Source organism: Cherax quadricarinatus, chromosome 81 (genome assembly GCF_038502225.1).
Source record: "Cherax quadricarinatus isolate ZL_2023a chromosome 81, ASM3850222v1, whole genome shotgun sequence".
Classification (NCBI taxonomy): domain Eukaryota; kingdom Metazoa; phylum Arthropoda; class Malacostraca; order Decapoda; family Parastacidae; genus Cherax; species Cherax quadricarinatus.
In genome coordinates, this window is record NC_091372.1 from 89777 (window position 1) to 114883 (window position 25107).

The following is a 25107-nucleotide window of genomic DNA, read 5'->3' on the forward strand; positions in this document are numbered from 1 at the left end:
CTGCCTCGGTGGGCCACCCTGCCTCGGTGGGCCACCCTGCCTCGGTGGGCCACCCTGCCTCGGTGGGCCACCCTGCCTCGGTGGGCCACCCTGCCTCGGTGGGCCACCCTGCCTCGGTGGGCCACCCTGCCTCGGTGGGCCACCCTGCCTGGGTGGGCCACACTGCCTGGGTGGGCCACACTGCCTCAGTGGGCCACCCTGCCTGGGTGGGCCACACTGCCTCAGTGGGCCACACTGCCTCAGTGGGCCACACTGCCTGGGTGGGCCACACTGCCTCAGTGGGCCACCCTGCCTCGGTGGGCCACCCTGCCTCGGTGGGCCACCCTGCCTGGGTGGGCCACCCTGCCTCGGTGGGCCACCCTGCCTCGGTGGGCCACCCTGCCTCAGTATGCTTTTAGTGACATTAAGTGTATATAAATAATATAGAGTATATAATGCATGTATATTACCTGGAGTTTACCTGGAGAGAGTTCCGGGGGTCAACGCCCCCGCGGCCCGGTCTGTGACCAGGCCTCCTGGTGGATCAGAGCCTGATCAACCAGGCTGTTACTGCTGGCTGCACGCAATCCAACGTACGAGCCACAGCCTGGCTGGTCAGGTGCCGATTTATATGTATGTAGATTAAATATATCTTTGTACATGATGACTAATTTTATTTTTAACTAAGTATATTTATTTTCCGCCTTACAGATTGGCGATGGTTGCTGTAGATGAGGCCTGTGTGGCATGGTGGGTCGTGGGTGTGGTGGTGGTGGTGGGCGCCTAGCACCACCCACCTCGAAGGCTGTTGTCCGGCCCCCTGCCCGCCGCCCTCTGCCCTGCCCCCCCACCTACTGTCATGGTGCAGGCCAATGAGGAAGTGATGTGCGACTCCCGGCCCTCTACAAGTGGCTCCGGTCCGTATGTGCACAACAAGGTGGCACTCAACAACAGGTGGCCAGGGGGCGCACGGCCCAAGATCTTCAACCACAGGTCCTTTAGCTCTGGCTCACGGCCATCGGTGTTATCACGGGCTTCAGGGTCTCTGCGGTCTGCCTCGCGCTCTGGCTCAGGTCTTGGCTCTAGGGGGTCGTTGCTCTCAGGGTCTGTGGGAACAGCAGAGGAGGTGGGCTCTGGGGTGTCTAGACTACGGAGGGAACTGCCATCCATCTCCGACATTTGCGGTTACGATGAAGTACAGGAGCTCTTGCGGGATATAGAGCAACTGGAGTGTCGCCGCTGGACATCCGACTGGGACTCCTTCACTATCCAGTCATCCCATCCGGATCTCGACATCCCTCACGACCTCGATCTCCTATCCCACGACTTCGAGACCCTATCCCGCTGTGACTCCAGGCTCTCCTGGGACTCTCACGCGGGACGTCAGCCGGAGGACGATGATGACGATGACGACCCCAGCCCTGGCAACTATTCTCCCGAGCCTCAGAGAAATCGTCGTCCAACACCCACTATCACTATAGCCTGGGATGACTCCCACCTCAAGACCTCAGTCGGCATTTTTAGACTATTATTAGTAGTAAGTTTAGGAGCTGTCATTGGTCAGCTCTTCACAGTAGTAACGCTAGTCTTCATAGTTAAGGTACTGTTTGTAAGTCTACTAAGACTAGTGTTGGTAGTAACTCTAGTAAGCTACTGTTGGTATTAAGTCTAGTAGTAGTAGTAGTAGTAGTAGTAGTAGTGATAGTACTGGAATCAAGTCTAGTAGCATTAGTAATAGTGATAGTATTAGTATCAAGTCTAGTAGTAGTAACAGTGATAGTATTGGTATCAAGTCTAGTAGTAGTAACAGTGATAGTATTGGTATCAAGTCTAGTAGCAGTAGTAATAGTGATAGTATTGGTATCAAGTCTAGTAGTAGTAGTAATAGTGATAGTATTGGTATCAAGTCTAGTAGTAGTAGTAACATTGATAGTATTGGTATCAAGTCTAGTAGTAGTAACAGTGATAGTATTGGTATCAAGTCTAGTAGTAGTAACAGTGATAGTATTGGTATCAAGTCTAGTAGTAGTAACAGTGATAGTATTGGTATCAAGTCTAGTAGCAGTGGTAATAGTGATAGTATTAGTATCAAGTCTAGTAGTAGTAACAGTAATAGTATTGGTATCAAGTCTAGTAGCATTAGTAATAGTGATAGTATTAGTATCAAGTCTAGTAGTAGTAACAGTGATAGTATTGGTATCAAGTCTAGTAGTAGTAACAGTGATAGTATTGGTATCAAGTCTAGTAGCAGTAGTAATAGTGATAGTATTGGTATCAAGTCTAGTAGTAGTAACAGTGATAGTATTGGTATCAAGTCTAGTAGTAGTAACAGTGATAGTATTGGTATCAAGTCTAGTAGTAGTAACAGTGATAGTATTGGTATCAAGTCTAGTAGCAGTAGTAATAGTGATAGTATTGGTATCAAGTCTAGTAGTAGTAACAGTGATAGTATTGGTATCAAGTCTAGTAGCAGTAGTAATAGTGATAGTATTGGTATCAAGTCAGTGATAGTATTGGTATCAAGTCTAGTAGCAGTAGTAATAGTGATAGTATTGGTATCAAGTCTAGTAGTAGTAACAGTGATAGTATTTGTATAAAGTCTAGTAGTAGTAACAGTGATATTATTGGTATCAGGTCTAGTAGCAGTAGTAATAGTGATAGTATTGGTATCAAGTCTAGTAGTAGTAACAGTGATAGTATTGGTATCAAGTCTAGTAGTAGTAACAGTGATAGTATTGGTATCAAGTCTAGTAGCAGTAGTAATAGTGATAGTATTAGTATCAAGTCTAGTAGTAGTAACAGTGATAGTATTGGTATCAAGTCTAGTAGCAGTAGTAATAATGATAGTATTTGTATCAAGTCTAGTATTAGTAACAGTGATAGTATTGGTATCAAGTCTAGTAGTAGTAACAGTGATAGTATTGGTATCAAGTCTAGTAGTAGTAACAGTGATAGCATTGGTATCAAGTCTAGTAGCAGTAGTAATAGTGATAGTATTGGTATCAAGTCTAGTAGTAGTAACAGTGATAGTATTGGTATCAAGTCTAGTAGCAGTAGTAATAGTGATAGTATTGGTATCAAGTCTAGTAGTAGTAACAGTGATAGTATTGGTATCAAGTCTAGTAGCAGTAGTAATAGTGATAGTATTGGTATCAAGTCTAGTAGTAGTAACAGTGATAGTATTTGTATCAAGTCTAGTAGTAGTAACAGTGATAGTATTGGTATCAAGTCTAGTAGCAGTAGTAATAGTGATAGTATTGGTATCAAGTCTAGTAGTAGTAACAGTGATAGTATTGGTATCAAGTCTAGTAGTAGTAACAGTGATAGTATTGGTATCAAGTCTAGTAGCAGTAGTAATAGTGATAGTATTGGTATCAAGTCTAGTAGTAGTAGTAATAGTGATAGTATTGGTATCAAGTCTAGTAGTAGTAGTAACAGTGATAGTATTGGTATCAAGTCTAGTAGTAGTAACAGTGATAGTATTGGTATCAAGTCTAGTAGCAGTAGTAATAGTGATAGTATTAGTATCAAGTCTAGTAGTAGTAACAGTGATAGTATTGGTATCAAGTCTAGTAGCAGTAGTAATAGTGATAGTATTGGTATCAAGTCTAGTAGTAGTAGTAATAGTGATAGTATTGGTATCAAGTCTAGTAGCAGTAGTAATAGTGATAGTATTAGTATCAAGTCTAGTAGTAGTAACAGTGATAGTATTATTATCAAGTCTAGTAGCAGTAGTAACAGTGATAGTATTGGTATCAAGTCTAGTAGCAGTAGTAATAGTGATAGTATTAGTATCAAGTCTAGTAGTAGTAACAGTGATAGTATTATTATCAAGTCTAGTAGCAGTAGTAATAGTGATAGTATTAGTATCAAGTCTAGTAGTAGTAACAGTGATTGTATTGGTATCAAGTCTAGTAGCAGTAGTAATAGTGATAGTATTAGTATCAAGTCTAGTAGTAGTAACAGTGATTGTATTGGTATCAAGTCTAGTAGCAGTAGTAATAGTGATAGTATTAGTATCAAGTCTAGTAGTAGTAACAGTGATTGTATTGGTATCAAGTCTAATAGTAGTAACAGTGATTGTATTGGTATCAAGTCTAATAGTAGTAACAGTGATAGTATTGGTATCAAGTCTAGTAGTAGTAACAGTGATAGTATTGGTATCAAGTCTAGTACTATTACGTCTAGTTTTAACAAGGGGTGAAATAAATGGTTAATATTATTTATTATAGTGTCATAAAATATAAGTCGTAATATACGACTGGCAATAAATTAACGGAAAGATGGGCGGGGGATCGAACCGTGTCTCTGGCAGCCGGACCAGCGCTTCACAGGTGAGTTGCGAGGATACTGATGGGAAGAAACGGGAAAGAGACCGTCTGTTTATGTTTTCCGTTGTGCATAAAATGTATACAGTACAGAGAGATGAAAAATTAAACACATGTACAACATCTGGGTATCTTTATTTCTAGACATTTCGCCAACCAGTGGCTTTTTCAGTACAATACAAGGACTTAGTGCGAAGAATTATGTACAGAAGATGAGGTAGTCAGTCACTCAGTCTTGGAGTTGGTGATGATCACCATAGTCTTGAAGATTAGTCCTGAAGACTACGGTGATCTTCACCAACTTTAAGGCTGATGGATTGATCACCTCATCTTTTGTATATAATTCTTCACAATCTGTCCTTGTATTGTAATGATAAAGGCACTGGTTGGCGAAACGTCTACAAATAAAGATACCCAAATGTTGTTACATGTGTTTAATTCTTCGGCCGTGACCCTACTGTTGCAGCAAAGTGCTGGTCCTGCTACTACCAGGGCCACGAGTCAAGTCTCCTGTCCATCGTTATGTATATTCATACTGTTATACATCTACTGTAGTTATTGTAGATGTATGTTACCTCTTCGGGGTTATGAGTTATGAATGATACAAAAATCATCTTGTTTTTGACCAAAATTAAAACTGTTGAACTTCCATAAAAATACAATAATATTATCCCATTTCCCTTTTTTTTCTGAACAAATCCTTGAGGACACTTCTTCACATTAACTTTAGGTGTGAAACAGCTGAAGTTAACACGTTTCTAGCGAGACGGTGATTGACAGTGAAAATGCTTTCCTCTTTCTCTGACCACCCTACCAAGGTGGGAGTCATCAGATGTGTTTAAAAAATGAAGCAGGTGTTGCTTCTTCAGTGGCTGTCCTCTTCAAGGGAGGCTCCTTGGCGTGGTGAAGAGGCTCTTGGTCTGAGGAATTAGACCTGTTGGTCTCCTTCCTCAGACAGAACCTAATTACCCCCCAATCGCCCCTTCCCTATCCCATCCTCCATTTTTCCTTTCCTCTTCCTCCCCCCCGTCCCTCCCTTATTCCCCTCCTCTTTTTGGTCTTCCCACAGGCCCACTGGTTCCTAGGTAGGGGGAAGGACACTGGGGTCAATCCCGTTCTGTTGAGGTTCTTGGGGGTGGTGTAGTTTGCCGTGGAATCTGGATCGTCTGGGGATGTCCCGTTCCCTCTCCAGTCTCCCAGGGGGGGTGGCTTTGGGTGTCTTTCGGGCGACGGGTGTATCTCTGGAGGCCGCCTTTCGGATTCCGGGGGTGGTGACCAAAGGAGGTATGCTTTGTGGTGGATATCCGGTCGCCCTCTCTTTTGTCCACTAAGGTAGCTCGGCAGATGTGAGATTGCTATCCTGGATTGCTGATTTACTGGCATGAAGGGTAGGGTATGGCATGGGTTCCATGCTGCATCTCCACTACTTGCGGTGTTGAGGTCCTCTTGGGTGCAGAGGGCGATTTCCGGCCCTTTCATTCCTCCTAGGAACTGTTCCTCCCTGTTCCCCACCCCCCTTTTTTTATTTTTATTTCCTTCTTTTTTTTTCTTAAATACAAAAAGAAAGAAGTAACCTAACCATGGAAGCCCTAGTCCATGAACCTGCTACACCCAGGCCCCTCCTTGATACAACACCCCATTCTGACATTGCCTCATTTTTTGACCACTCTTTGGACACTCCTGATGCCCCTGTACCTCTTGCTGGTGCTGTTTCATCACCCGCTTCAGGTACCAGGGTTTTGACTGACTCCTTCGATTTGTCTGACCTCCACTCTCCTTTGATTATGCTTCCGGCCTCTCCCTCTACGGCATGGCAATTTTCGAATCGCCAGCCCGTCCCATGTCGGACCAACTCTGGTCCCACTTCTAAATGCCAACAACAATGCCTGATGATAATACTTCGCCACCTTCTCGTTCTACTTGGAAAAGATCTACACGTCATGCACTCCCTTTCCACGCTCAGTTTCGGAATGCACAATGGACTATATTCTTTACTTTACGACCAACTTCCTCTATTGCCTATCTTTCCGATCATAGTATTGGCAAGGCACTCCTATGCCATGTTGGTAGAGATATTTCCAGAATGCTACCCAAGCTCATGATCTTTCTCTTCTTTCACATATCGATACTATTCCTGTCACTATCGAAAAACATCATTCCCTCAATACTTGTAGTGGTACTGTCATTCTGCCCCATACAGTAGTCCAACAGAATTTCCAGACATGTGGCAATGACATTCTCGAACAGCTGGAACTCCAAGATCTCCCAATCCTCAAGGTAGACACTTATGTCCTTCCTGCCCATGGGCGGAGACACTACCCTTGCAATGTGGCTCGATTAACTTTTGTCAGCCATGAACTCCCATCCTCTGTTTATGTAGCAGGACATTGGTTACAAGTTCGAAAGGTGATCCCTACACCACAACAGTGTAGAAATTGCTGGTGATTTGGTCACCCAGCGAAATATTGCAGATCTATAGCCGAATGCCCAGTCTGTGGTGCTGATGACCATTCTAATGTCTTGTAGTCGACCTCCCTCTTGCCTTAATTATCATGAGGCTCACCCTTTGTACTCTCGCCATTGCCAGATCTACTTAAATGAGCGAGAAATCCGTTGTCTCAAAGAGACAGAAGGTCTCCCTTATGTTATGACAGTTTCTCATCTCCACCTCCAAGGGAGACTACCCCGTGTTTCTTGTGTTTCTAAATGTCTCCCCCACTTCTGGGGTCCCATCTTCTGCAGCCTCCTCTGTGGTTACCCCTCCCATAGTCACTCCTGTATCTAATTCTTTTGCTGTCCTGGGCTCAGACGTCCCTACTTCAACACCTCAGTCTGTTTTCACATCTTCGTGTTCTCCCTCACAAGCCCCTGTATCCACAAGACCTCGTACGACACATTCTACTAATCGCCCCTCTACTTCTCAGAAGTCCAAAAAATTCCCATTGCTCAAATCTTCTTTGCCCCCTCCTTCCCTTCTTCCACCTCCACATTTTACCTTTCCAGTCTCTGTGCCTGGTTCTTCCTCTCTCACTGGCTCTATTACAAGTGTGGAGGTTCACCCTCCTCCTCGTACTGTGCCTTCTTCCCCTGTCCCCTCTAAGGTTTCTCCCTCTTCTGCTGCCTCCCAGGTTTCTGCCTCTTCTGTCCCCTCCCACACTTCTTCTCCAGTTCCCTACATGCTTTCATTCCCCCCCTACTTTAGTACAGTCCATTACTGTCCAAATCTTTACTCACCCTCCTCCTTCTATCTCCAGTATTGTCTCCCGTACAATGTCTTTGAATTCAGAAACACTTGGAGCTATTTCAGAATATATTCCAGAGACTAAACCTTCAGTGGACACTGATCCACCTCCTGTTCCTTCTCTTCCCTCTGCTCCATCTTCACAACTTCATTCTTCGCAACACTCCGTTCCTTCACTGCTTGAATGTTTTCCGATGCCACCGCACATAGACTTTTCTAACCCCTCTAGTCTGTAGGTCCCCTTACCTGCAGATTCCTGGTATTTTCCTCATTGCCAATCATGGCCTATTTACAGTGGAATATCCGCAGCCTCAGGGGTAATCAGGGTGAGCTTCAGATGTTGCTTTCCCTGTTTTCCCCTGTTGGTGTTTGCTTACAAGAACCAAAATTATACTCAGCTGTTTTCCAACCCATCTCAGGCTATAATTTATTGTATTCTTCGGATCCTTTTTCTGATGGGACCTTTAATGAAAGTACCCTTGAATAAGTGGTACACTTGAATAAGTGGTTTACAATATGTTCTTTGTATCTCTCTCCTCGGGCATTTTCTATCCCAGATTTTACCTTTCTTGTTTCATCCTTACCACCACTTATGTTACTTGGCGATTTTAATGTCCACCATTTCCTCTGGGGGGGTCTCATTATGACTCATGTGGCATTCAGGTGGAGGCTTTTCTCGCTTCTCACCCCCTCCATGTTTTAAATATGGGTACTCCCACCCATTTTGATCCTCGTACTCATACTCTCTCTTGCATCGATCTCTCGGTCTGCTCTTCCTCTACTGCACTAGACTTTGCCTGGTCTGTTCTACCGGACTTACATGACAGCGATCATTTTCCAATCGTTCTTACTTCTCCTTCATATTCATCACCTTTTCGTAGCCCTCACTGGCAGTTTGATTGAGCAAATTGGGACCTTTACTCGCTTTTAGTGAGGTTTCTTCTTCATCCTCCATTGATGAGCTTTTACACCTCTTCTCGACGTCAGTCTTAACCGCAGCTTCTCATTCTATACACCAAACCTCAGGCAGGCATTCTCAGCAGTGCGTGCCGTGGCAGTCTTCTGCTTGTGCTCGGGTAGTACATTTGAAATGCACTGCGTGGGGCAGGTACCGGTACAATAGAACCACAGAGAGACTTCTTGATTTTAAGCAGAAGCGAGCGGTTGTTTGCCGTGTCATCCGTGACGCTAAATGCACTTGCTGGTGAGATTATGTTTCCACCATCACCTCGGCTTCCTCTATGAGTGCAGTCTGGAAAAAAGTATGGAAACTGAGTGGTAAATACTCTCCTGACCCAGCTCCTGTTCTGCAGGTTGCCGGTGTTGATATAGCAAACCCTCTTGACGTTGCCATTGAAATTGGCAATCGTCTGGTCCATATTTCTCAGGGGCTCCATCTATGCCCCTCGTTTCTTCCCTCAAAGTCTGCCAGAGAGTTAGCACTCTTAGATTTTTCTTCTTTCAAAGAAGAATCTTATAACTTGCCTTTTACACTTCTGGAACTGGAGGCAACACTCTCGGTTTGCCGATCATCGGCAGCTGGACCCGACGACATTGATATTCGGATGTTACAACATTTACATCAGTCAGCCCATACAGTCCTCTTACAACTCTTCAATCTTATTTGGTCACAAGGAGTTCTTTCCAAGCTGTGGAAATCCGCCATTGTTCTCCCTTTCTGCAAACCGGGTACTACGGGACATGATGCCTCCCACTATCGTCCCATCGCTCTTACTAGTGCAGTTTGCAAAATGATGTAACATCTGGTAAGCCGACGTTTAATGTGGTATCTAGAGACACACAACAGTCTCTCCACTAGTCAGTATGGCTTTCGTAAGGGTCGTTCTACCATAGACCCCTTACTACGCTTGGATACGTATGTTCGTAATGACTTTGCAAATAACCACTCAGTTATTGCCATATTTTTTGATCTTGAGAAGACATATGGCAGAACTTGGAGGTATAATATTTTGGCCCAAGCCCACTCCTTAGGCCTCCGAGGCAATCTACCATCCTTCCTTAAGAACTTCTTAACTGACAGACATTTCCATGTTCCAATTAATAATATGCTCTCTCTGGACTTTGTCCAAGCTGAAGGTGTCTCCCAAGGATGTGTTCTGAGCACAACACTTTTTCTCCTTTGTAAATGATTTGACCTCTCTTCTTCCATCCAATATTTGGTCATCACTCTATGTTGATGACTTCGCTATTGCTTGTGCAGGCACTGACTGTCACCTCATTACAGTTTCTCTCCAGCATGTGGTCGACCATGTTTGCAGTTGGGCCACTATGCATGGGTTTAAATTTTCCAGTACTAAAACTCACCAAATTACTTTCACTAGACGCTCTGTCATTTCCACTCATCCACTCTATGGCTCACGTTTCCCTGAACGTGATATGGTCATGTTTCTAGGCCTTCTCTTTGACCGTAGGTTATCCTGGAAACCTCACATTACCTCTCTGAAGGCAATTTGTCACAGCCGGCTGAACCTTCTTAAAACTCTTGAACATCTTTCATGAGGAGCTGATTGTCGAACTCTCCTTCGCCTACATTCAGCCCTCATTTTATCGAAACTCGATTATGGTGACCAGATCTATTCAACGGCCTCTCCTGCTACTCTCTCTAGTCTTAACCCCATCCATCACCAAGGATTACGTTTATGCCTTGGTGCTTTTCGCTCTTCCCCTGTTGAGAGCCTCTATGCTGAAGCAAATATTCCATCCTTGTCCAATCGCCGTGATGCCCATTGCCTTCGTTACTATGTTCTCTCTCATGATCTCTGTAACCCTTCCATATATAGAATAGTCACCGATGTTAGTAGACATTTTTTATTTGTTCGTCGCCCCTGTTTGCTCCATCCCTTTTCTCTTTGCTTACATTCGTTCTTGTCTTCCCTTCAGTTACCACCTTTCTATGTTCATGTAGCATCTCACTTTTCCCTGCCCCCCTGGGAAGTTCCAACTGTTTGAGTCTGTTCTTTCTCACTCCCTTGCGCGAAAGCCCAACTGCCTATGGTAGCTTCCCGCTCTCTTTTTCTTGAGCACTTCTTCTCTCATTCTCATGCCATCGCAGTGTACACAGATGGCTCTAAGTCTTCTGATGGCGTTGGATTCGTGGCAGTGTTTCCAGACAGTGTCATGCGAGGACATTTATTATCCTTGGCTAGCATTTTTACAGCTGAATTGTATGCCATTCTTGCAGCACTTATCCGTATTGCATCTATGCCTGTGTCATCGTTTGTGGTTGTCTCAGACTCCCTTAGTGCTTTACAGGCTATATGAAAATTTTATATAGCTCACCCCATAGTTCTCCATATCCAACTTTGGCTATGCTGCATCTCTACCAAACATAAAGATATTGTTTTTTGTTGGGTCCCTGGTCATGCTGACATACCGGCCAATGAAGAGGCATACACTGCTGTGCAGTCAGCAGTACATGATCTACCAGTTTCATATAGAGGTGTTCCATTTACGGGCTATTTTGCTGTAATTAGCTACCCATCTTTACACCCATTGGCAACAACGTTGGTCTAATCTGCTCGGTAACAAACTTCAGTCTATCAAGCCGAGTATAGGTCACTGGCCATCTTCTTGTCATAATGTCAAGGTTGGGAGACTACTCTCTCCTGTCTTCGCATTGGCCACACTCGTCTTACTCATGGGTATCTCATGGAGAGGCACCCTGTTCCTCTCTGTGAGAAGTGTCAGGTTCCAGTATCGGTTAGCCACATTCTGTTAGACTGCCCTCTCTATCATCCAGCATGCAGAATTTACCTCCAACGTCGTCTCCACTCTACTACTCTCTCTTTACCTTCCCTTCTTGCTGATGGACCCTCCTTTAATCCTGACTCTCTCATTGACTTCTTGACAACATCTGATTTACTCCACAAACTCTGATGATGATACCTTTCTCACTTCCCACAGCCCTTTCTACCTCAATCTCTTGCTGCCCTCTACCCCTGCACTACCCACTGCCCCGCTGTTCGCTGTATAGCCCTTGAGGTTTAGCGCTTCTTTTTAATTATAATAATAATTTAGTGGCTGTGTTGGTGGATGTCTGAAGTGCAGCGGAACTGTAGTTGCATCCAGGCAGTGACACTGTAGTTGCATCCAGACAGTGGCACTGTAGTTGCATCCAGGCAGTGGCACAGTAGTTGCATCCAGACAATGGCACGGTAGTTGCATCCAGACAGTGGTACCGTAGTTGCATCCAGGAAGCGGCACTGTAGTTGCATCCAGACAGTGGCACTGTAGTTGCATCCAGGCAGTGGCACTGTAGTTGCATCCAGACAGTGGCACTGTAGTTGCATCCAGGCAGTGGCACAGTAGTTGCATCCAGACAATGGCACTGTAGTTGCATCCAGACAGTGGCACGGTAGTTGCATCCAGACAGTGGCACGGTAGTTGCATCCAGACAGTGGTACCGTAGTTGCATCCAGGAAGTGGCACTGTAGTTGCATCCAGACAGTGGCACAGTAGTTGCATCCAGACAATGGCACTGTAGTTGCATCCAGACAGTGGCACGGTAGTTGCATCCAGACAGTGGCGCCTCATATCCATACTGTGGATGGTAGCGGCTAGTTTATTGTGTACCTAATATCCATCCTGTGGATGATAGACTCTAGTTTATTGTGTACCTCATATCCATCCTGTGGATGGTAGTGGCTAGTTTATTGTACACCTCATATCCATCCTGTGGATGGTAGACTCTAGTTTATTGTACACCTCATATCCATCCTGTGGATGGTAGTGGCTAGTTTATTGTGTACCTCATATCCATCCTGTGGATGGTAGCAAAGAGCATATGGATACACAAAAGGCCTAGGAAATGGGTCCCACGACTGTGGACAAGAGAATGACAAAATACGTAACAACGATTAAAGTTACACTATAGAACCAAAATAATAGCTAATGGTTAAAAAATGCAACACTAATAAATGGAATCACTTCAGAAAAAAAATGAAATTGTTATCGCCAAAAAGATTCGACTAAAATTTCACCGAGGTCTGTACAGTCATCCCTGTAATTAATATATATCACTACTTAGCAAACAATTTAAACTATGGACAAACAGCTGCTGTGTGCTCATAAGAAGCTGCTGCACATCACAGTCTGCAGCACATCACAGCAGCAGTACATCACAGTCAGCAGTACATCACAGTCAGCAGTACATCACAATCAGCAGTACATCACAGTCAGCAGTACATCACAGTCAGCAGTACATCACAGTCAGCAGTACATCACAGCAGCAGTACATCACAGTCAGCAGTACATCACAGCAGTACATCACAGTAAGCAGTACATCACAGTCAGCAGTACATCACAGTCAGCAGTACATCACAGTCAGCAGTACATCACAGTCAGCAGTACATCACAGTCAGCAGTACATCACAGTCAGCAGTACATCACAGCAGCAGTACATCACAGTCAGCAGTACATCACAGTCAGCAGTACATCACAGTCAGCAGTACATCACAGTCAGCAGTACATCACAGTCAGCAGTACATCACAGCAGCAGTACATCACAGTCAGCAGTACATCACAGTTAGCAGTACATAACAGCAGCAGTGCATCACAGCAGCAGCACATCACAGTAACAGTACATCACAGTCAGCAATACATCACAGCAGCAATACATCACAGCAGCAGCACATCACCGCAACAGTACATCACAGTCAGCAGTACATCACAGTCAGCAGTACTTCTCAGTCAGTAGCACAACACAGCAACAGTACATCACAGCAGAAGTACATCACAGCAGCAGTACATCACAGCAGCAGTACATCACAGCAGCAGTACATCACAGTCAGCAATACATCACAGTCAGCAGTACATCACAGTCAACATTACATTACAGCAGCAGTAAATCACAGCAGCAGTACATCACAGTCAGCAGTACATCCCAGCCGCAGTACATCACAGTCAGCAGTACATCACATCAGTACATCACAGCAGCAGTACATCACATCAGCAGTACATCACAGTCAGCAGTACATCACAGTCAGCAGTACATCACAGTCAGCAGTACATCACAGCAGCAGTACATCACAGTCAGCAGTACTTCACAGCAGCAGTACATCACATCAGCAGTACATCACAGTCAGCAGTACATCACAGTCAGCAGCAAATCTCGGTCAGCAGTACATCACAGCAGCAGTACATTACAGCAGCAGTGCATCACAGTCAGCAGTACATCACAGTCAGCAGCACATTTCAGTCAGCAGTACATCACCATCAGCAGTATATCACAGCAGCAGTACATCACAGCAGCAGTACATCACAGTCAGCAGTACATCACAGTCAGCAGTACATCACAGTCAGCAGTACATCACAGCAGCAGTACATCACAGTCAGCAGTACATCACAGTTAGCAGTACATAACAGCAGCAGTGCATCACAGCAGCAGTGCATCACAGCAGCAGCACATCACCGTAACAGTACATCACAGTCAGCAATACATCACAGCAGCAGTACATCACAGCAGCAGCACATCACCGCAACAGTACATCACAGTCAGCAATACATCAAAGCAGCAGTACATCACAGCAGCAGTACATCACAGTCAGCAGTACATCACAGTCAGTAGCACAACACAGCAACAGTACATCACAGCAGCAGTACATCACAGCAGCAGTAAATCACAGCAGCAGTACATCACAGTCAGCAGTACATCACAGCAGCAGTACATCACAGTCAGCAGTACATCACAGCAGCAGCACATCACCGCAACAGTACATCACAGTCAGCAGTACATCACAGTCAGCAGTACATCACATCAGCAGTACATCACAGCAGCAGTACCTCACATTCAGCAGTACATCATAGCAGCAGCACATCGCAGTTAGCAGTACGTCACAGTTAGCAGTACATCAAAGCAGCAGTACATCACAGTAAGCAGTACATCACAGTCAACATTACATTACAGCAGCAGTACATCACACCAGCTGTACATCACAGTCAGCAGTACATCACAGCAGCAGTACATCACAGTCAGCAGTACATCATAGCAGCAGTACATCACAGTCAGCTGTACATCAGAGTCAGCAGCACATCACATTCAGCAATACATCACAGCAGCAGTACATCACAGCAGCAGTACATCACAGTCAGCAGTACATCACAGCAGAAGTACATCACAGTCAGCAGTACATTACAGCAGCAGTACATCACAGTCAGCAGTACATCATAGCAGCAGTACATCACAGCAGCAGTATATCACAATCAGCAGTACATCACAACAGCAGTACATCACAGTCAGCAGTATATCACAGTCAGTAGCACATCACATTCAGCAGTACATCACAGCAGCAGTACATCACAGTCACCAGTACATCAGCATCAGCAGCACAGCGCAGTCATCAGTACATCACAGCAGCAGCACATCACAGTCAGCAGTACATCACATCATCAGTTCATCACAGACAACAGTACATCACAGGTGTAGCAAATCACAGTCAGCAGCACATCACTGTAGCAGCACATCACAGTCAGCAGTGCATCACAGCAGCAGTACACCACAGTAAGCAGTACATCACAGCAGCAGTACATCACAGTCAGCAGTACATCACGGTCAGCAATATATCACAGCAGCAGTACATCACAATCAGCAGTACATCACAGTCCGAAGTACATCACAGCAGCAGCACGTCACAGTCAGCAGTACATCACAGTCCACAGTACATCACAGTCAGCAGTATATCACAGTCAGCAGTACATCACAGTCAGCAGTACATCACAGTCAGCAGTACATCACAGTCAGCAGTACACCACAGTCAGCCGTACATCACAGCAGCAGCACGTCACAGTCAGCAGAACATCACAGTCACCAGTACATCATAGTCCGCAGTACATCACAGTCAGCAGTACATCACAGTCAGCAGTACATCACAGTCAGCAGTACATCACAGCAGCAGCACATCACAATCAGCAGTACATCACAGTCCGAAGTACATCACAGCAGCAGCACGTCACAGTCAGCAGTACATCACAGTCCGCAGTACATCACAGTCAGCAGTATATCACAGTCAGCAGTACATCACAGTCAGCAGTACATCACAGTCAGCAGTACATCACAGTCAGCAGTACATCACAGTCAGCAGTACATCACAGCAGCAGAACATCACAGTCAGCAGTACATCACAGTCCGCAGTACATCACAGTCAGCAGTACATCACAGTCAGCAGTACATCACAGTCAGCAGTACATCACAGCAGCAGCACATCACAGTCAGCAGTACATCACAGTCCGCAGTACATCACAGTCAGCAGTACATCACGGTCAGCAGTACATCACAGTCAGCAGTACATCACAGTCAGCAGTACATCACAGTCAGCAGTACATCACAGTCAGCAGTACATTACATTCAGCAGTACATCACAGCAGCAGCACGTCACAGTCAGCAGGACATCACAGTCAGCAGTACATCACAGTCAGCAGTACATCACATTCAGCTGTACATCACAGCAGCAGCACGTCACCGTCAGCAGTACATCACAGACAGCAGTACATCTCAGTCAGCAGTACATCACATTTAGCAGTACATCACAACAGCAGCACGTCATAGTCAGCAGAACATCACAATCAGCAGTACATCACAGCAGCAGTACATCACAGTCAGCAGTACATCACAGCAGCAGTACATCACAGTCAGCAGTACATCACAGCAGCAGTACATCACAGCAGCAGTACATCACAGTCAGCAGTACATCACAGCAGAAGTACATCACAGTCAGCAGTACATTACAGCAGCAGTACATCACAGTCAGCAGTACATCACAGCAGCAGTACATCACAGTCAGCAGTACATCACAGCAGAAGTACATCACAGTCAGCAGTACATCACAGCAGCCGTACATCACAGTCAGCAGCACATCTCAGTCAGCAGTACATCACCATCAGCAGTACATCACAGCAGCAGTACATCACAGCAGCAGTATATCACAATCAGCAGTACATCACAGCAGCAGTACATCACAGTCAGCAGTACGTCACAGTCAGTAGCACATCACATTCAGCAGTACATCACAGCAGCAGTACATCACAGTCACCAGTACATCAGCATCAGCAGCACATCGCAGTCAGCAGTACATCACAGCAGCAGCACATCACAGTCAGCAGTACATCACAGCATCAGTTCATCACAGTCAACAGTACATCACAGGAGTAGCAAATCACAGTCAGCAGCACATCACTGTAGCAGCACATCACAGTCAGCAGTGCATCACAGCAGCAGTACACCACAGTCAGCAGTACATCACAGCAACAGTACATCACAGTCAGCAGTACATCACGGTCAGCAATATATCACACAGCAGTACATCACAATCAGCAGTACATCACAGTCAGAAGTACATCACAGCAGCAGCACGTCACAGTCAGCAGTACATCACAGTCCGCAGTACATCACAGTCAGCAGTATATCACAGTCAGCAGTACATCACAGTCAGCAGTACATCACAGTCAGCAGTACATCACAGTCAGCAGTACATCACAGCAGCAGCACGTCACAGTCAGCAGAACATCACAGTCAGCAGTACATCACAGTCCGCAGTACATCACAGTCAGCAGTACATCACAGTCAGCAGTACATCACAGCAGCAGCACATCACAGTCAGCAGTACATCACAGTCCGCAGTACATTACAGTCAGCAGTACATCACAGTCAACATTACATTACAGCAGCAGTACATCACAGCAGCAGTACATCACAGTCAGCAGTACATCACAGCAGCAGTACATCACAGTCAGCAGTACATCACAGCAGCAGTACATCACAGTCAGCTGTACATCAGAGTCGGCAGTACATCACAGTCAGCAATACATCACAGCAGCAGTACATCACAGCAGCAGTACATCACAGTCAGCAGTACATCACAGCAGAAGTACATCACAGTCAGCAGTACATTACAGCAGCAGTACATCACAGTCAGCAGTACATCACAGCAGCAGTACATCACAGCAGCAGTACATCACAGTCAGCAGCAAATCTCGGTCAGCAGTACATCACAGCAGCAGTACATTACAGCAGCAGTACATCACAGTCAGCAGTACATCACAGCAGCAGTGCATCACAGCAGCAGTACATCACAGTCAGCAGCACATTTCAGTCAGCAGTACATCACAATCAGCAGTACATCACAGCAGCAGTACATCACAGCAGCAGTACATCACAGTCAGCAGTACATCACGGTCAGCAATATATCACAGCAGCAGTACATCACAATCAGCAGTACATCACAGTCCGAAGTAGATCACAGCAGCAGCACGTCACAGTCAGCAGTACATCACAGTCTGCAGTACATCAAGTCAGCAGTACATCACGGTCAGCAGTACATCACAGTCAGCAGTACGTCACAATCAGCAGTACATCACAGTCAGCAGTACATCACAGTCAGCAGTACATCACAGTCAGCAGTACATCACAGTCAGCAGTACATCACAGTCAGCAGTACATAACAATCAGCAGTACATCACAGTCAGCAGTACATCACAGTCAGCAGTACATTACATTCAGCAGTACATCACAGCAGCAGCACGTGACAGTCAGCAGAACATCACAGTCAGCAGTACATCACATTCAGCAGTACATCACAGCAGCAGCACGTCACAGTCAGCAGTACATCACAGACACCAGTACATCACAGTCAGCAGTACATCACATTCAGCAGTACATCACAACAGCAGCACGCCACAGTCAGCAGAACATCACAATCAGCAGTACATCACAGCAGCAGTACATCACAGTCAGCAGAACATCACAGTCAGCAGTACATCAGAGCAGCAGTACATTACAGTCAGCAGGAACACATATCACAGTCAGCAGCAACACATCACAGTCAGGAGCAGCACATCACAGTAACCAGTACATCACAGTCACCAGTACATCACAGCAGCAGTACATCACAGCAGCAGCACATCACCGCAACAGTACATCACAGTCACCAGTACTATAACGGCTCTTGTTTTGTAGGCTGTAGAGCGGGGTGAATGATATACGTCTTCGGAGGCTTCTTACTTTATTGTTAAGTAGTGGTGGGTTACACAGGCTTGTGTGTTTGTGCCCATGGCCCGGGCAGGGCCATGCCCACGAGAGAGAGCTGGGAGGCCTTGTGTCTTGATGCCAGGCCGCTGTGTGAGTGAGAGCGAGGCAAGTCTGGGCATACTGAAGTGGCAAGGCCTATAGGTGGCAGCACCAGCATGGCGCGAAATATGAACTAAGCTGGCAGACAGCATGGGCTGTCTGTGCAGACAGTACAGGCTGTCTACATACGCTCGGCCACCTACCGCGCGTCGTCCCGACGCGACAATACTGGTAGTAAAAGAAACTCGGTCTCTCTCTCGTAGGAACAGGGCACAGAACACAAAATAAAAACATATATATACATATGGACATGGAAAAAAAAACTTCCTACAGGGAGGGAAGAAAAAAACATGTGGGGTGTGCTAAACATCGTGGTCATAGGCAGTGAGCGTCGATGGGCATCACTGCACGCCTTCCTGTGTCTGGACAGATACTGCAACACGGGAGACATCGCTGCGGCTGAGCTGTGACGTAACAGGGTACGGTCTCCTCTGGAACGGTGAAGCAGACATCGTAGGAGTCGCTGCAGGTTTTCACTCAACCTGGGGCACGACATGCTGGTGCCCTCGAGTGAGGCGTCGACAAAACTCGGCAACTGGGCAGGACTTCTGGCAAGCGACTCAGTAGGACACTTCTCGACTGGTACTGTCGCTGGGCTGTCACTGCCGGCGAGCGTGGAGCGAGTCGTGGCAGAGACGACTGGGCGAAACATCTGGGAGTCGTAACATCATACACCAGACTGCAGTGAGAGAGCTAGCAGTCAAAGTGACGACTTCTTTGTGCAGGCTGCTCACTGAAGCTTGTGACACGAGGCTGACACAGCGCGTCATTCTCTCGGCAGTTGGAGTTATAGCAGAGGTTAGTCTAAGCGTCCCCAGACTTGTTTCTCTATATATAACTGCACTCTGACGGTCTGGAGGTGAAGTGAAACAAATCTCGATGGGAATCGTAGCAGGTACGATTCTACAGAACATCACGAGCGACGAGCATAAAAGCTTTCTGTACAAGGGGGCTCATACGCTCAGGGCTGAGAAATCAGCTGTCAAACATTGGTCACGCGGGTGACAGCACAGTGGTGCAACTCAAGGGTCTGACCACAGACCTCACTGGACACACGGAAAACTTACAAACACACCGCTGTACATACGGTACAACATGGCTTAACTAGCAAATGATGCTTTTCTGTGCATAAAACTGACTAAGACATACTAAAATGTGAGAACACTGACTGAGAGGAATTAATTAACACACGACATATATCTTCTCTCAATCTTCTCGACAATACTGAAATAATTACTAGAAACACTCGATGTTGACATCATGTGATGTCAGGCGTGATGTCGCGAGGTGACGTCAGCAGACATCTCGAGGTGACGTCAGCAGACATCTCGAGGTGACGTCAGCAGACATCGTGAGGTGACGTCAGGCAGACATCGTGAGGTGACGTCAGCAGACATCGTGACATCATGAATTCGGGCAGCATCGTGGGTGGCGCCGATGTGATGCGGGCAGCAGACCACAGCATGAGGCCTTGGGACATCTGGTAACTCACGTGGCTTTGTAGGTCTACGTGACATCGCCCACACCCACGTGACGTCGTAATCCACGTAGCTTCGAGTGGCCTCGGGCACTCGGATACACAGCACTGGCAATGAATTCATACGAAAAACAGCAGAAAACACAGCAGAGGGAGTGGGCAGTGGTGAGTGTATGGTAGTGTGGTGGCGAGGAGCGTGCGTGAGTGTATGGCAGGGCGGGGATCTGGCCATTCCTCCTCCTCCTCCACCCACAAACACGTGGAGAAGCTCACACTGGACGCAGAAATCACCACAAAACTCACCTCTGGCTTGCTGAAACAGCTGTGCCGAGCTGAACAACAACAACAACATACAAGTGACGCTGAACACGTGACTTGAGAGACAGCGTGGGGTCACTGGGACGCCACTTACAATTCTCGGAGAATTTCGGCAAATTTCGGCTGGATCCTGCTTGTACCTGTGTCTGGATGCTCAAACGTGCAGACACGACATCAGGATAACTCGTTGAGAGACGGATGCTTCTTGTGTAGGGTGATGAAGTGAAGATGACTTCATACCTCTTCCTCTCTCGCGGGGCAAACACAACTGCTGCGGAGCACCGCTGTCACCATTTATAATAGCTTGTTTTGTAGGTGCTGTAGAGCGGTGTTAATGATATACGTCTTCGGAGGCTTCTTTCTTTATTGATAACTAGTGTTGGGTTACACAGGCTTGTGTGTTTGTGCCCATGGCCCGGGCAGGGCCATGCCCACGAGAGAGAGCTGGGAGTACTTGTGTGTTGATGCCAGGCCGCTGTGTGAGTGAGAGGGAGGCAGAGACGACTGGGCGAAACATCTGGGAGTCGTAACATCATACACCAGACTGCAGTGAGAGAGCTAGCAGTCAAAGTGACGACTTCTTTGTGCAGGCTGCTCACTGAAGCTTGTGACACGAGGCTGACACAGCGCGTCATTCTCTCGGCAGTTGGAGTTATAGCAGAGGTTAGTCTAAGCATCCCCAGACTTGTTTCTCTATATATAACTGCACTCTGACGGTCTGGAGGTGAAGTGAAACAAATCTCGATGGGAATCGTAGCAGGTACGATTCTACAGAACATCACGAGCGACGAGCATAAAAGCTTTCTGTACAAGGGGGCTGGGCATACTGAAGTGGCAAGGCCTATAGGTGGCAGCACCAGCATGGCGCGAAATATGAACTAAGCTGGCAGACAGCATGGGCTGTCTGTGCAGACAGTACAGGCTGTCTACAGTACATCACAGCAGCAGTACATCACAGCAGCAGCACATCACCGCAACAGTACATCACAGTCAGCAGTAGATAACAGCAGCAGTACATTACAGTCATTAGCACATCACAGTCAGCAGTACATCACAGTCAGCAGTACATCACAGTCAGCAGTACATCACAGTCAGCAGTACATAACAATCAGCAGTACATCACAGTCAGCAGTACATCACAGTCAGCAGTACATTACATTCAGCAGTACATCACAGCAGCAGCACGTGACAGTCAGCAGAACATCACAGTCAGCAGTACATCACATTCAGCAGTACATCACAGCAGCAGCACGTCACAGTCAGCAGTACATCACAGACACCAGTACATCACAGTCAGCAGTACATCACATTCAGCAGTACATCACAACAGCAGCACGCCACAGTCAGCAGTACATCACAGCAGCAGTACATCACAGTCAGCAGTACATCACAGCAGCAGTACATCACAGTCAGCAGTACATCACAGCAGCAGTACATTACAGTCAGCAGGAACACATATCACAGTCAACAGCAACACATCACAGTCAGCAGCAGCACATCACAGTAACCAGTACATCACAGTGAATAGTGCATCGCAGTCAGCAGTTCATAACAGCAGCAGTGCATCACAGCAGCAGCACATCACCGCAACAGTACATCACAGTCACCAGTACATCACAGCAGCAGTACATCACAGCAGCAGCACATCACCGCAACAGTACATCACAGTCAGCAGTAGATAACAGCAGCAGTACATTACAGTCATTAGCACATCACAATCAGCAGTACATCACAGCAGCAGTATATCACAGTCAGCAGTTCATCACTGCCGCAGTACATCACAGTCAACAGCAACACACATCACAGTAAGCAGGAACACACCACAGGCAGAAGCAGCACATCACAGTCAGCAGTACATCACAGTAAGCAGTACATCACAGTCAATAGCACATCACAGTCAGCAGCAGCAGATCGCGGTTAACAGCACATCACAGTCAGTAGCACATCATAGCAGCAGCACATCACAGTCAGCAGCAGTACATCACAATCAACAGCACATCACAAGTAGCACATCACAATCAACAGCACATCACAGTGAGCAGCAGCACATCACATTCATCAGCAGCTCATCAGTCAACAGCACATCACAGTCAGTAGCACATCACAGTCAGTAGCACATCACAGTCAGCAGTACATCACAGGCAGCATTACATTACAGCAGCAGTACATCACAGTCAGCAGCACATCACAGCAGCAGCACATCACAGTCAGCAGTACAACACAGCAGCAGTACATCACTGTCAGCTGTACATCACAGTCAACAGTACATCACAGCAGCAGTACATCACAGTCAGCTGTACATCACAGTCAGCAGTACATCACAGCAGCAGTACATCACAGCAGCAGTACGTCACCGTCAGCAGTACAACACAGCAGCAGTACATCACAGTCAGCAGTACATCACAGCAGCAGTACATCACAGCAGCACTACATCACAGTCAGCAGTACATCACAGCAGCAGTACATCACAGTCAGCAGCAACACATATCACAGTCACCAGCAGCACATCACAGTTAGCAGCTTATCACAATCAACGGCACATCACAGTCAACAGCAACACATCACAGTAAGCAGTACATTACAGTCAATAGCACATCACGGTCAATAGCACATCACAGTCACTAGCACATCATAGTAGCACTTCGCAGTCAACAGCAGCGCATCACAGTCAGCAGCACATCACAGTCAATAACACATCGCAGTCAATAACACATCACAGTCAGCAGCACATCACAGTCAACAGTACTTCACAGCAGCAGCATATATCAGTCAGCAGCAGCACATGATAGTCAGCAGCACATCGTTGTCAACAGCACATCACAGTCAGTAGCACATCACAGTCAGCAGCAGCACGTCACAGTCAGCAGCAGCACATCACAGTCAGCAACAGCACATCACAGTCAGCAGCAGTACATCACAGTCAACAGTACATCATAGTCAGTAGCACATCACAGTCAACAGCACGTCAGTCATCATCAGCACATCACAGTCAGCAGCAATACATCACAGTCAACAGTACATCATAGTCAGTAGCACATCACAGTCAACAGCACATCACAGTCATCATCAGCACATCACAGTCAGCAACAGTACATCACAGTCAACAGCACATCACAGTCAGCATCAGCACATCACAGTCAACAGCAGTACATCACAATCGGTAACACATCACAATAAGCAACACATCACGTGTGACACATAGGAGGGAGGGCGCTAGATGCTAGACTTCAGAAGAAAAAATTTCAAGGAGATGAGAGAATTTGTGAATGCAATGCAGTGGAACAGAGAAGTGGAAGCAGAGGCAACAGATGAGATAATGGAGGACCTACTTGGTATATGTCGGGAGGCAACTTTATCCCCAGAAGATGTGGAAACGACAAAGACAAAGAGAACCCTGGGTTCAACCAGTGAAGCTGAGAGCCAGAAGAACGTACATGAGCATTAAAACCTACAGAAAGCAAAGGACAAACGAGAACAGAGGTAAGCAGATTATCCAGGAATTAATATGTTAAGAGTGAGGAGAGAGGCTGAGAGAAATTTGAGAATGACAGCAGCAAAGGCCAAGGCAAAGACAATAGTATAAGTCCAGATAGTTTAACTGAGGAAGGAATGGGAACAGGAGAACTCACGATAAATGCAAGGGACAGTACCAGGAAGCCTACGAGATAGGAAACACCGACAAGTATTTTATGCCACATACACAATAAGGGGACAGGTTACATTAGAGATAATTGGTATCTACAAGTCGATGGATATGGAATATTTGCCAGAAAATAATGAAAGACAGTAAATGTAATCACTATATTTAAGAAAGGAGAGAGAGAGAGAGAGGGAGGAAGTACTGAACTAAAGTTTCTCCGATATGTATACTCTGCAAAGTGAAGACGAATGAAGAGAAGCGTAATAAAACACCTGAAGAGATGCGGCTACATAAACAGTAAGAAATAGAGGTTCAGAGGTGTCAATTCCTGTCTTACCAACCTGATGGAGTTCTGTGACAAAGTAAAGAAAGTGAGACAGGGGAGGGAGAGAGAGATTGGGCAAAAATTCAAGGTGTAGGCAGGAATAGCAAGGAAGTTACTCTAGTGAATCAGAGAGTAATGTAGGGGAAGGACGCGAAGAGTAACTGTCGGGTAACATATGTTAGAGAGGGGAAGAACAACAAGCGGTGTACCGCAAGGATCGTTATGATCACCAGTAATGTTTCTGGCTTATGTGAATGATATTCCAGATGGGCTTGAACCAGATGTATCCCTGTTTGCTGATGTATCCCTGTTTCCTGATGTATCCCTGTTTCCTGATGATGTGACACTGATAAGGAGAAAAGAATAAGATGAGGACAACCTGCAAGATTGGTCACATAAATAACAATAAAAGGCACAATACCGTGACTGAAACAATACACAAATAACCTGTAAGCTCCTCTCTTCTATGTGCGGGTTATTTGTGTATGGTCGGATAAGTGGCTGGTTGAGTCCAACCCCACCAAATGTGAGGTTATGAAGATTAGGGAAGGGGCAAGAAAATGGAACACACAGTATAGACTTTAGTAAATGGAAAAGCAGATAATCTTCACTGAAAGGGAAAGACCTAGGGGTGAGCATAGTGCCAGGTATATTGTACA

The 25107-nt window shown here is 46.2% G+C and overlaps 1 protein-coding gene across 1 annotated transcript in view; it reads left to right on the forward strand.

Annotated features, from left to right (window-relative positions):
• Positions 1–647: 647 nt before the first annotated feature.
• LOC128699929 (uncharacterized) overlaps positions 648–25107 on the forward strand; it is a 186346-nt gene continuing 161886 nt past the window's right edge. Inside the window, exon 1 of the mRNA XM_053792775.2 lies at positions 648–1516. Coding sequence (XP_053648750.2) covers positions 839–1516 — 678 coding nt within the window. The 5' untranslated portion in view covers positions 648–838. The remainder of the gene's footprint in view (positions 1517–25107) is intronic.